Source organism: Euprymna scolopes, chromosome 31, assembly GCF_053919585.1.
Source record: "Euprymna scolopes isolate OS-2025 chromosome 31, ASM5391958v1, whole genome shotgun sequence".
Taxonomy (NCBI): Eukaryota; Metazoa; Mollusca; class Cephalopoda; order Sepiida; family Sepiolidae; genus Euprymna; species Euprymna scolopes.
The window spans coordinates 42155462-42170108 of NC_136512.1; the positions used below are offsets into that span (position 1 = coordinate 42155462).

The window sequence follows — 14647 nt, forward strand, 5'->3', positions numbered from 1 at the left end:
GTTACACCGTTCACCCCCACCAATGGGGTGGGGCCTCAGAGATGTCACCTATGTACGCTCGCTCACACCGTTTGATGTACAGCTACCAAACTTGCCATAATGACCTCACCATGAGATGGTGAAGGTTTTTACATATTACATCGCTCATTCGCAACAACAGACGTGGGGCCCTATGGGGGTCACATAATGGGGAACCCAAATTAGTGTTCATATGTTTGTGTCGATAAAGATTCCAACATAAAGCAACTCCCCTCATGTTCATTTGAGGGGAGTTGCTTTAGCTTTGATACCCCAACAATTTGAAGCTATCGCCTTACACTTACACCCCCTTTTCATACTTTTTATAAATCAGAGTTCATTTTTTAAAGACTTTTTTAATCCTGGCAACATTGGGTATTTCTGCTTATATATATATATATATATATTGAAAATAAAAATTACATATATAAATGAATACGTTTGGATGGCTAAAAAGAATATATTTTTAAAATATAAACAAGTTTATTTGTTTAAATCAGACATATTCCGATGCTAATGAATGGTCCGTTTTTTTTTTTCTCCTGGTCCACATGGTGCAATTCTACAAGCAACAGTATTAGTCCATGGGTCTTGATAGCAGTTTGATCTTTTTTTACTCTTAAAAAAAATAAATAAATAAATAAATAAATAAAACCGTTATCTAGACCCACAGACTAACACTGTCACTCACAGAATTACACCATATGGACCAGGAAAAGGAAAAAAAAACAGACACTTCATTGACAAAGATATATAGCATTAAAATATGTCTGACTAGCAGGCTGCCGAGACTTGCTCGGTCATAAAATCTGATTAAATATGATATTTTGATTAATGCAGATTTCATATTTATTATTACTAGCGAAATTCCACAGGGAACTCATTAATATATAATATTTTGATGTTGGCATTCTGTAGATGTTCAGCGTAAATGGAGATGCTCTGATATTATTGTAGCTCTTTTGTTAAAACTGCAAAAGTATTCATCTAAGCTAGCAGGGACGCCTGGCATAGCCCAGTCGTAAAGTATGCTTAAATATATTTTAATTCTTGCAGATTTTGTATATATTATTATAGAGTTAATGTTCTATCGATTTTTATATATTATAAAGTTGTGATTTCAAAAATTAAAAAAATATATCCATATGACTTGGGTGCATTAGCTTGAATTGAAAACAAAACTTATGAAAATAAATAAATATATAACTTGAATTCCTTCAGCTATAATTGAAACTGAAACCAAAACTGATGAAGAATTCTTAATAAAATTATTTATAAAAAAAAATAGATTACTGGAGTGCCATCAGCTATAATTGAAACCGAAACCAAAAATATGAGGAGTTCTTGGTAAAGTTATTTATTACAAGAAATGGAAGTCCATAACAATTAAACGACAGTCACTTGGATGTAAGCATGACACATAAAATAAATAACTCACACACTATCCTATTAATATATAGTTACTGGGGGGGGGGGACTGGTTTAGCCTGGGCGTAAAATACACTTAAATATGAAATTTTAACTTGTCAATATTTTTTATATATCATTAAAGAGTCGTGATTTCAAAAGTAAAAAAAAAAAAGTATTTAAGTGTCATCAGCTAGAATTGAAACCGAAACTGCAGCATTCAAAGCTGGTGACATTATCACTGTAACAAAACGTGACATGCATATAAACTAGTGTTGTGCCGATGAATCGGAATCGGAATCGGGAATCGGTTAAATCGGTAATTTTCGGGGAATCGGAATCGGCATCGGAATCGGAAAAATTTGTGTATAATTTCCGATTCCAAAATCGATTCTTTGAATATTTTTCAAAAGTTAATTTTCAATTGCTTGTACCGATTATAAATATTTTTCTTTTAAACTATTAGTAAAACTAAACTCTATAGATCTACGTACTCGTTATAGAATGAAGTTCTCATAACAAAATCACGTAATTTCATTAAATAGTTTTTGTTTTACGCTCCCTTGACTAATTATCGCAGTTTTTTTTAGAAAGATTCCGAATTTCCCAAATCGTTTTTAGGGCATAAAATAAAAACTATTTGATGAAATTACGTGATTTTTTTATGAGAACTTCATTCCATAACGAGTACGTAGAATATATATATATTTTTTTATTTTTCGTTTTTTAACATAGTGTAAACTGCACAAGCACCCTTTTTTAATACGTGAAGACAGTTTAGAGCTTCATCCTAGATCTAAAAATAATTTGGTTTTTAGTGGGTTTACAAATATCGTCCAAAAGTAGAATTTCAATGAGGGGGGACTTTTAAATGTAAATATAATTTCTTTTTCAATCTGAAAGATTTCTAAATGTTTTCTCTTTATCTATTTTATCCAGACTTTGATAAATTCATTGTGAGATATTCATGTATATTTTTAACTTTTCCGAAAGAGAAAAATGCGACGGTGTCAGACAATGTGGCTCCAATAAAATAAAACTCTATTCGTTTGAAATCTTTTCATATTAAACTCCTTGAGAAATTTGGCAAGTGGGTGTGAAAAAGTATTGTTGTCGAAACCAACGGCATCGAAGGTGTTAATTACCCCATAATACTTTCAACTCAACTTTCTTATTTTGCCTACCAATCTTCGAATATTTTCCACTATTCATGTAAGTAGCATGTTATACAGTAAATACGAACTGGTACAATATAGCTTTGTTTTAAAATCAAAATAAATGTTTTGTTGTGTTACAATTTTTAATCAATTACAAGGCAAACATTTGAGATAAAATATACGCGGACATTAACCAGGGGTTTATGTAATAATTTGAAAATTTACGAAAAAACAAACAAAAAAAATATCTAATTAAATATGTATAAATTTTACAAGAATCGGAATCGGGAATCGGATCGGAATCGGAATTTTTGAACGGAATCGGAATCGGGAAAAATTTTGGCATCGTCCCATCACTAATATAAACCAATTAAAAATTAGAAAAAACCCTTCCATAACCGTACCACTAATCTCAAGTCTAACAAAAAAATAAATAAATAAAAAGAAAATTTGAACCCCCCCCCAAAAAAAAACAGACCCCCCATCCCCCTAAAAATGTATAGGATTTGTCTCTGATAGAAAAATAAATTGATTAACTTCCTTAAAACACTATAATGGCCTGGAAATGGTAGATTATTTTACAAAAAATTTATATGTGAAATTAATCATATACTGCTTTTTTTTCTGCAAAATTTTCAGGGTGTTCGTGCATAATTGCCTATAGCCCTACCACTAACCTGAAGTCCGAGTGGCAAGCCTCCTCCCTCTCCAACAAAGACTCTTAAGAGTACACATAATTGTCTTAAAACAAAACAAAAAAAAAGCACACAATTTATTTCTCATAGAAAAAATATGTGAAATTTCAAATTATTTTACATTAAATTTTTATATATATATCATTTTTATTTTTGCAAAGTTTTCACTATGTTCATAACAAAGAAATCTTGCAGTATATTTATTTTTAAACAGTATTAGATTTCAGTTTTTTTTACATAAAATGCATTGCAATTCAACTACCACTAACCCTAAGTCTGAATGGCACCACTTCAAAGTAAAAATCCTTCCATAACCCTACATCATACAAACCCCTCCATTGTACAAACTGTCTTAAAACTATGCGTAATGTAATTAAAAAAAAAGAATGCACAGGATTTGTCTCTTATAGAAAAGTAAATTGATTAATTGCCCTAAAACACTCACTAGAATGACCTAGAAACATTAAATTTATATATGAAACTAATCCCTTACTCTAAAATAATTGTTTTTGTTTTTTCTTTTAGCCAAGTTTTCAAGATGTTCACACATAACTGCCCCTAGCCTTACCACTAACTTGAACTTCAAGTGGCAAGCCTCTTCCTCCTACAAATACTCTCTTTAAAATCACACATAATTGTCTTAAAAATGCATAGGATTTATTTCTCATAGAAAGAAAAACTGATTAAGAGTCCTAAAACATCAGAATGGCCCTAAAATCTAAGATTATTTTATACCAAATTTCTTTCTCTCTTTCTATATATATGATGTCAAGAATGAGAGTTTAATAGAAACGTTGTTTTAATTTGAATAAATAAATTGGTTTCAAGCAGACTTGATGCATATTTTATTTTATTCAAATTAATGCTGCGTATTTTATTTTATTCAAATTAAAACAACGTTTCTGTTGAACTCTCATTCTTGACATTATTCTCGCGTTACCTACGTACAGTTCAAACATTTCAAAATACAACCGCCAGATACAATGCGTGGCTCTGTACAAACAGATTTCTTGCTCCAAATTTACAACATGGCATGGACGAAGAAAAAGAAAAAAAAAAGAAACAACACACTGAAGATGGAGTCTACCTCCGAAATATATTTGTGATAAATTTCAATCAAGTAAAATATTTGTTTATTTTCCTAATATATGTTGTGATTTGGTTCCAAGCGCACTTGATGTGTATTTTATATATATATATATATATATATATATATATATATATATATATATATATATATATATATATAGTGCGGTTAAACATACCTAAAAAAAAAAAAAAGAAAAAAAAATGCATTCACTTCTCGTTCTAAAAATAACAGAGAAATAAAAACCCAATTATGCACACAAGCAAAAAAAGATAAATTTCAGAGGTGCAAAGATTTTAAAAAATACGCCCACGCAAATTCTGCAGAAACAAAACTTAAAATGTGTTTTGTTCGGCGGACGTAGTTGAAAGCATACCACGTGATAAAAGAGTGCACTTCTCAGCCAATCAACACTCAGAGAAAAATTTAATTTTCAAAACTTTTTTTTCGCACATCACCTGGGAATCAATCAACAAATACTTAAATGAATTCACTCACTCACTCACTCATTCTCACTCAGCACACCGCACACTGCGTTCCTCACTCTTCGCTCACTTCTCTATTCATGTCAACGACTTCGTTGCTACATATTTTTCTGCCAGCATGACAAAACACTATTATCCACATGCGCGCGCGCGCGCACACACACACACACACACACACACACACACACACACACACACACACACAGCGCGAATAATGTAGATAATCAGCCGCATGCAAGGACATTTACCTTCTTTATTTCTCCTAGCACACACAAAAATTAAGCCCGTTTGAAAAAACAAAGGACACTCTCTGCTTTTTATTTCCAAAACAATGAACAGTCTCAATAACTTTCACATTTGCAAGAAATGTTTATCCAGACACACCTTTTGAACACTAAAAAAATGATTCGTTTGTTACTTGTTATTTATTATTTATTATTTGTTACTTGTTATTTATTTCACGTTTGATTTTATTTCATTTGTGGTGGAAAAGGGGATCTTAGAAGACCCGAGTACCACTACAATATATATTATTTTTTATTTCTGCCAAATTTTTCAGTGTGTTCATAATATATAATTGTGTAAAAAAAGGGGAGAATCACATATTTTCAAGAGGCAGATGAGGGCAATTTAGCAAAAGGTGTTAATCTACAAAAATAACAAAGAAATCTTGCAAATATATTTATTTTTAATCAGTCCAAGTATAAGATTTCAGTTTTTTTGTACATAAAATGCATTACAATTCAACTTTTGAGTTCGCTAACTTTTTTTTGTTTTTAATGGATACATAGAATTTTTATGGTATTGCAGCATATTTATGTGCATTTACTGCAGATTACTTGCAAACTATTATTTTCTAGAGATTTTCAGTGCAATATTTGAATTCCTTGCACAAAAGTACACTTATATGACATATTTTATTGGTTAATCTTGTGTTAGAAAAAAGATACAGCATTTTTACTGAAAAGATAGTGCAAAAAATATGAACAGCAAATCATATTCAGATTGAAAAATATCCAAATGTGCAAAGCATAACTTTCTTATCTTTATTCAGATCAAAAATTTTTTTAAAAGATTTGTTTTTATATGCATGTCATTGTTGATATATTTTAAACAATTTCAATTTTTTCATGCATATTGCTAGTTTCATAATTCCATGATACACAAAAAGATGCATTTGGTCAGTTTGAATATTTTGTAATGAAGGGTAGATGGAATCGTGGGATGAGGAGAAAAGTTGTATATGTTGAAAGAATACCAAACAGCACATACTCACAAAAATTTGTCAGGCAAATTTTTTACATCACGTTTTCAAGCGAGAGAAATAAAGGTTTTATAAATCAACCTCTCTCAGGAAGCAATATGAACAGGATATGTTCACATAATGTACAAATAATCTAAGTTGAATGTTAGCAATGCCTCTGTCTGTTGTGACTCATTTTTTCAGTTTGTAAAATAAGAAGTAAATAATTAGGTATTTGTCTATCTTTCCATAAGTAAATTCTCTCCAATAAAACCTTGAAGAACTCAGCAGTCTCCTTGCATTTTCATGCAGAAGTAGTTTATTCATCTAGCTAAACAGACGAAATGATCAACAACAAGAAACAGCTATAAAAAAAAAAAGAAAAAAAGAAATAAACAAGCATAAACGCCGTGTGTATGTATAAAAACGTTGATTTACTTGGCTCCGTGATTGATAATGATGAGAGCATAACATATGTTTAGCAATGAAAATGATACTTCAAATTTATGCATGACAGACCAACTTCTTATAGATATGGTAAATTTATGCATGACAGACCAACTTCTTATAGATATGGTAAATGAACAGTTTTGTTTGCAGAATAGATTGTGATCTCTACAAAAGATAAAACTCTTAAGAAAATTGAAGCTATACCAAGCACTAATATGCACACACAGTCTTTGACACATACTGACTGCTGCCTCTTTGCACAAATGGCACCATTTGTGCAGAGATGTAATACTATTGGCAATACAGATATTCTTTTGAAAAGGAAACTTTACTCGTATGGGCACATTCTTCGATACCTTCCTCCATGCATTGGTGGTCCTATTCACACCTGCTGGCTAGAAGAAGCATAAAGGCAGCAAGAAGATGGATTAAAATGGTAAATGCAGACACAGCTGGTAGTTGATAGATGGCACCTCCTACAAAGCTGATTTGACATATCTAAAAAAATGAAAATGAAAACTTGTCAATCAAAATTCCGAATTAATAACAATAAAACCAAATCTTACCTGTTAATATCCGAAACAGGTAACCCTAAGGCTCTGGGTTCATCAAATAAATCGTCATCCTCAGACTCTTCCATGATTTCTGGTCTCACCCTTGGCTGAACAATGATTGTGATGGGAGATATCTGATCCTTCTTCAAAACAGTCATGGGCGGCTTCTTTCTGCTATCCAGGGTGTCGCGATCATCTGAAGACCACACACTGTCAGTGAAGCTGACAACAGAAGACGCCCATGATAGCTTTCGCCTCTGCACAGCAGCCACAGCATTTGCCACTGCGGCTGAGTCTGCAGTAGATGGGCGTGAGGAACCCTGGCTCCCATCAACACGGAAACCATTGCCCATCGACAAAATATCTGGCTCGACCATCGATGCCTTTTCAGACCTTTCTGCCTGAATGTCTGCAAGTTGAGCGGATTTATCGAGAAAAGTTAGCTGCGATTCGTCTTTCTTCTCTTTCACTTTAAAGACATGGTGCAACAGGAGCCAGATGAAGCTCTTGAGGAAATATGATTTGGTGATGAGCAGGCTGTTTGGGGAGTCTATCACCCCAATCAAGACGCTACGGGCGTCTGAATAAGTCCGCACGGGGAATGCATCATATGGTGTGAGGGTGTGAAACGGGTATTTATTGAACATATTCCAGCTGAAAGCGGACATGGAAGAAGTGGCGTTGCTGTGCTGATGAGGTTCGAAGGTACTTTCAAAATGCGTGTCAATGTGGGTCGCTTCTACAGTGTGACAAGTTGTTTCTTGCAGTTCCAGCCCCTTGACACTGACACACACGTGACTACTGCCTTGTTCCAACACACTGATCCAGGCAAGACGATCCTGGAAACGCACTAAGTAGTAACTGCCTGGGTATGGATCACCTGAAAATAAATTGTTAACAGAAATGTTTTAAACAGAAATCTTTTTTTAATATTTTTATTCCAGAAAATATATACATTCTAGATTTATTTTAAAAAAATAATAAAATACCCAAGATTAACAGTTTCACACCACTTATGATTCTGATTGTAGAAAATGCCTAAAATTTAAGGCTAAAGTTTAAGGAATCTTCAGAAATGCTGTCTCATGCCTATAGATCAAATCTGAAATGTTAGTTTTTAATGTTGGGAAACTCTAGTTACCATAAAAAGGCACTGGATTATGAAAAAAATAAAAATTGCCCCAGTCTAGAATGATTTCTCCTTCACTGAGCGAGATCAAAGAAAAAAAAAAAGTATTGTATCAGAACAGATATTACATTTTACTCTTAGGCAAAAGTTCAAGCTAAAACTAAGTCTATTTTGATAAGTCTAAACAATCTACTAACCCACCAATCATAACATAAATCACCTTCCAATCAAAGCACTTAAAAAACACTAGTCATAGCAGGTAAAAATGTTCAAAAACCTGAATTAAAACTTTCATTTTTTGTCTTGTCATGCTGAATTTAGATGTTTCATGAATGACTTCCAGATTTTCCTCTCTGTTGCCATTTTGTTTGTGTCACCTGCCAAGATCAAATCGTCATCAATGTCTTAAGCGATCCATAAATATATTTAGGCCATCACTGCCAATGTTGAACACACTTTGAAGTATTTTGGATGACAGCAGGCGATCTAGTAATGCCAGTTGAAATGTAGTTTTACGTCATATTTCTCACAGCCCGTAGAGAGAGAGGAAATTTTCTCCATCCAATGCACAGCAGCTAAAATCATGTTGTTCTGACGTTTCCTTGTTGACACCATGTTCTATAGCCATACAAGACATACTTCTTCAATGCAGATTTTCCCAGGCAGTTACAACTGATCCAATCCACTAAGGCAAATGAAACAGACATGACATCTTGATGGAGTTTAAGAAGAAAAAAAGATGGAAAAGAAAGAAAATGACTTACCCAGACTTCCTGAAGTAAAGGCACTATGCAGACTGCGCATTAAAGCCATGGCAAATTGGCGATAATAGATAGTGTCTGGACAAATGTTGGCTGAACTGCCGATAGGGGCAGGCCAGAACTTGACTGGTCGAGGAAAGCCAATGAAAAGAAGAGGCAGCGTAAAGAGGGGCAATAGTGGAGCACTGGCAATAGTTGTCATGGCAATCAGTAGTAGCACAACGGGAAAGAAGATGACAGAGAGACAGAACAAGGTTCCAGTGCCGTGGCGTCTTAGCTTGCGGTCGGTGAGTGAAGTGATGAGGATAGTTAGAAAAAAGTAGACCTTGTTGACAAACTGCACCAGGCGGTCGCGGGCAAGGCTGAGCAGTAGCAGAAGCAATGGGGCATATCGCTGCTGGAAGAGCCAGATGTTCAGTGGTTTCATCAAGATGAGAAAATGACACAAAGACACCTCAAGTAGGGCATGTACGGTGCTTTGCCATACCTGGATGTTTTTAAGATAGAAAAAAAAAAAAAAGATATTTTTGGTTTAGATCATATTGTGAATAATTTTTTCAAACAATTAGATTGTTCATTTAGATAAGATTGTGGAAAAATTTATTATCATTGGTTTAACAAAGAATATATTAAAACTTTGGCATCACTACAATGGCAAATATCATGACCATCATCATCATCATCATTTTAACGTCCATTTTATGGGCTGACATGCATTGTTTAGAAATTGACTTCCAAACTAATCTATCTTTAACCAGGTCTTTTTCGCAAGCCCATTCTTATCACTACCTCCCATCTTTTTCTTGGCTTTCCAATGCTTCCTTAACTATTCTACATCAATAAACACTCATTCTTTAAATGCGGCCATACCATCAAAGTTTCTTGTTCTGCACATACACGCACACCTCCCTACCGTCTAGATTTAATCTTCCTGAGGTCATCAGAAATCGGCCTGTCTTTAAAACTAACATTACACATCCATCATATTATTCTCATCCCTATCCATGCAACATATGTCCTCAACCTTTATTGGCTCGGCTTTATATATCACACTGAATATATGCCTGATAAACGCTTTCCTTGGTAAACAATGGTAATGCTCTGCTAGATAGTAATGACAGAAGTTTGTGAACTTACTCTATACACTGTTAACTCTTGCAATCACACTAGTATCTGCACCACTTTGTGCTCCAATGGTATCACCAAGGTAACAAAACTTCTAAACAATCTCAATAGCTTTGCCATCCAGATACACTTTCTCCACAACAAAGTTCTCAATCATCTCCATTATTCTTTCTCAACCTATCAGTAATTCTACTGCACTTTTTGTGTGTCCAATGCTTACAAGTACAACAAAAAATTTCACTCAACTCCCTGATCACCAATTAATAACTAACTTATTTGAATTATCTAACATAATGTCAGCAGAGTCATGTTATATGAATGTGAATGACGAGTTTTTATCAAGTACTCCCACACTAGATTAGATGGATCTGCAATATGAAATCTGGCCCAAAACACTACAGTTACACTAGAGGTTATCCTAAGGATGAATTAGTTACGCTGGTATGGTCTTGTAGAGCACTCATTCTCCTGGATAAACCATTACAAAAGTATGGATGCCTTAAATTGCAGAAGTATGAATGCCTTAAATGGCAGCAAGTGATTAGATAAGATCGTACAGAGTAGAATTTGGTGACAGTTGACCTACTGAAGCATGACAACTGGAGAGTGAGCTTGCAAAATATCAGAAAACATCTGATTTCTAAACAAGGAAAAAGTGACAAATGAACGGAGGAAAGAAAACATAACTTTAAATATGTGGCAGCATTTTCAACAAACTTCTTTTATTATTTAGGACACTCAGAAATGATAGTCCTGAGGATGACTACTCATTGGTAGCAGTATCAGTCATGCCCAGAACTATTATTTTTTAAACCATAACTACAGCAGGGAACCTCCTATCTGAAGGAACATTATTTTCTCATGTGAATAAATAAAATTCTGGGTACCAAACTAAAAAATCAAAGATATTTCTCATATCTTGCAAGCATTTGAGTGATTTCTCGTATTTAAATATTTCTCACTTGCAGCAAGTCTGTTATTACATGCATTGCAACTATGCTGCACAATAAACATGCAACTATTTAATGCATGTTTACAGTAATATATCATTTGCAGACTATTAATTTAAACATTGATACAAACAACTGCACTTCCACACCCTGATGATTCTATAACAGTTCAAATGGAAAGTCTATAAAAAGACTTATAAAGATAGAATTAGTTACTTATAAATAAGAAATTTCTTTTTTAAAAAAGGTTGACTTACCCAACGGAAACTTCTCATGATGCCAAGTGACCACCACATCAAATGAGTACCGTTCATTTGATCGACCAATGCTAATGCTGGCTGCACGGGTTTCAAACATACTATTAGATAGGCAACCATAACACTGGGACCAGCTGTTCATCAGCACATGAGATATAAGAGCGAGAGAGATTTTAATGAACATTTAATGTTTTTGATTAACAACATCCAAAAGATGAGGAGAAAATAAAGAAACAAAATAAAAAAACAAGCAAAATATGGGATGATTAAAAGGTACTTGTACAGTTTGTAACCTAAACTAAGATCAACTTTTCATTCATTATAAAGTAAAAAAAAATATATATAAATATAAAAAAAAAAAAAAAAATGAAAAGAAAGAGAAAGTAAAGGGAGGGGAAAACTGTATAAAAGGTAAAAAGGAATAAAATAATAAACAGAAGTAAATAGCAAGAATTAAGGAAAAAAAAGGACTGGAATAAAAAGGACAAAAAAGGCAAACAAGATTAAATATAGGCAGCTAGAAAGAAAGAAAACAAAATAGTAGGTAAAATGTTGAAAGTTATGATTAACAAATAGGAGTGTATATACATATATATATATATATATATATATATATATATATATATATATATATAGATACACACACACACATTTATACAGACATGTAAATAAATGTAAGAAACAGAGCCGTTCATGCAGACAAAAACATCAAGAGAAAGAATGAAGCAAAAAAAAGAGGCAGAGAATAGTTGCTATAACCTGTCAAAAACTAATGGGAGCAAGGATCCAAAATGCAAAAGCAAAGGTATGTATAAGCAAATAAGTTCAGCAATACATATATGTATACACACATACACAAGCAAAACATACATACATATACCTTCATACATGTATATATATACGCATACTAACATACAACCAAAATAAAAACAAAAAAATTTCAGGGAGAAGGGAAACTCAGACGAATACAGTATACACACACACACACACACACACACTATATAAAAAAATATTTTTCAATATAACTCCATTTTTGGTCTGATGAAGTGGTATTCTTGAATTGATATTCCACTGAAACATGTATGCACATATGTAACCAATAATGTTTGTATAATAAATAGACTACATACATACATACGAAATATAAAATATGTTCTAGTTAAAATCTTGGAGTAAAAGTTATACATATATATATATATATATATATATATATATATATATATATATATATATGACACACACATATACATTTATATATACACACAACCATACATACATACATACATACATAAAATGCCCGATTATGTAATCATAATCATAGGCTACAGACATACACAATATGTTTATATGTACATGTACATGCATACATACATATATATATACAAATATATAGAATATGCCCACTTACAAACATTTTCTACATAAGTGCATACATGTTTCAGCAGTACCTCTTTTCAGAGGTACTTCTTTATGATGAGATGCTGAATAGATCAAATTCAAGGAAATTAAATTCTTTTTATACAAAAAAGTTTTTTTTATTATCTAATTATACTATTATGTTCAATGACCAAACACTTAATGTTGAAAACAAGAGTTTTAGTATATTCAACCCCTAAGGACATTAAAATTATGTAACCATAAAATTATATTATATACATACAAATTAAAGTAGTGACACAGAAAAATCCTATCACATTAAAAATTTTATAATAATTAGAAATTAGGATTAAATCACAGTTTATAACCCTGATCTTTCATTAAATGTATTTATTAATTGGAGTAAACTAGCGGGGCGATCCAGCGTTGCTCGGGATCATATAAACAATGAAAAAATTGAATTTGATTTTGAATATATTAAAAAAAAAATTAATTAGATCATTAAAAAGTCGAAAATGCAAGTACAACAAATTGCTGATCAGGTGTCGTCGAGGAGGAAATCGACTCAGATATTTCCGCATGTATTATTATGTATCTAAGTTCTAATTTGCTTTGTTTGTGAAAAAATAAAATAAAGGCAGAGTTGTACAACTATCACCCCATGCGTAATTTCTATACCGATAGGTTTTTTGAAGTTTTTTCACTGGATTATTATTGATTGGACACTAATTAATCAGATTATGAAAAAAAAATTTTTTAAAAAAATCATTATTTCGAAATTTGAAAGGGGTGCTCAGTTTTTAGTTACAACGTTCTGGTAAATCGGTCACCCATTTTTTTTTTTCTAAACACGGAAGTGTCGTCAGGAGATATGAAATAGTCCCATGTTGATGAAACAATGTATCGGGTAGCATACGATATGAAAATTGACAACGGAATGAATACTTAAAAATTTAAAAAAAAAAAAGTTTTGAAAAAAAAAAAAAAAAAAAAAACTCATTTTTCATAAAAACAAATAAATTATAGTAAAGAAACACTCACAAACTCACCTTCCATAAAAATAAATTATTTAAAAAAAAAAAAAACACAAACTTAGGTTTCATCAAGAACTAAATAAGTATAGAAAAAACAAAAAAATAAAATTAAATAAAAAGGGCAAAAAGAGTCCCAATGTGTGTAAAGACCAGTGAATGTAGATTTACGGTAGATGGAAGTCAAGAAAACGGAAGGTGTTTTACACCTTATATCCATAGAGCTTGTATGATAGGTCAGTTTCTTTAAGGCGGCATAATAATGGCGCAACCTCCCATTTGAAAATTCCAATATTTCAGATTTACATTAAATTTAATCCATAGTGACTAGATACTAAACAAGATTCCCTAAATGTCAATTTTTTTCCGAAGATCTCTAATACTAATAATTGTTTGATGAGAAAACAGTGAGAATAACAAAATAAAAAGATTTGCTGCTTCTTTAGAACCGCACAGGCATACAAAAAAAAAACAACTTTTTTTTTTGTCAAATAGTTCAACTTTTGATACAATTATGTTTCTTCTTAATTTTTAATGCTAATGGTTCACCTCTAACCAAGACCAAAAGCCATTTGAAGATATAGTGATATTTTCAGTTGTTAATAAAACAATAAAATTGATTATTAAACAATGAAAGGATCGAGAACAACAATTAATTCACAAGATGATTTGACAGATATTTGTTTAGATTGGGCTTGAAAATGGCCACATTCTTTCGCTTGATATTTTTTTTAATATTTGTTTTGTTTAAGGATAAAAAGGTTATTTGTATCTCTAATTTCTATGAACTTAAGCTGTGAAAATTATGTTCAATGCAACTTTTTAATAATTTTTAAGTTGACTAAAACATGGTTTTAAGCAAAATAATATCAGTTTTTTCTTAGTACAATTTAAGTTTTTGTTCTGTGATATTGCATAATA

At 32.2% G+C, this 14647-nt stretch overlaps 1 protein-coding gene across 2 annotated transcripts in view; it reads right to left on the bottom strand.

Moving 5' to 3' along the window:
* Positions 1 to 14647, bottom strand: part of LOC145255713 (pecanex-like protein 4) — a 120809-nt gene that overhangs the window by 14581 nt on the left and 91581 nt on the right. For both annotated transcript variants that reach the window (XM_080114305.1, XM_080114306.1), the window contains exons 5-7: positions 11319 to 11452; positions 8990 to 9473; positions 7109 to 7976 (exon numbers count right to left, since the gene is read on the bottom strand). In XM_080114305.1, coding sequence (XP_079970431.1) covers positions 7109 to 7976; positions 8990 to 9473; positions 11319 to 11452 — 1486 coding nt within the window. The remainder of the gene's footprint in view (positions 1 to 7108; positions 7977 to 8989; positions 9474 to 11318; positions 11453 to 14647) is intronic.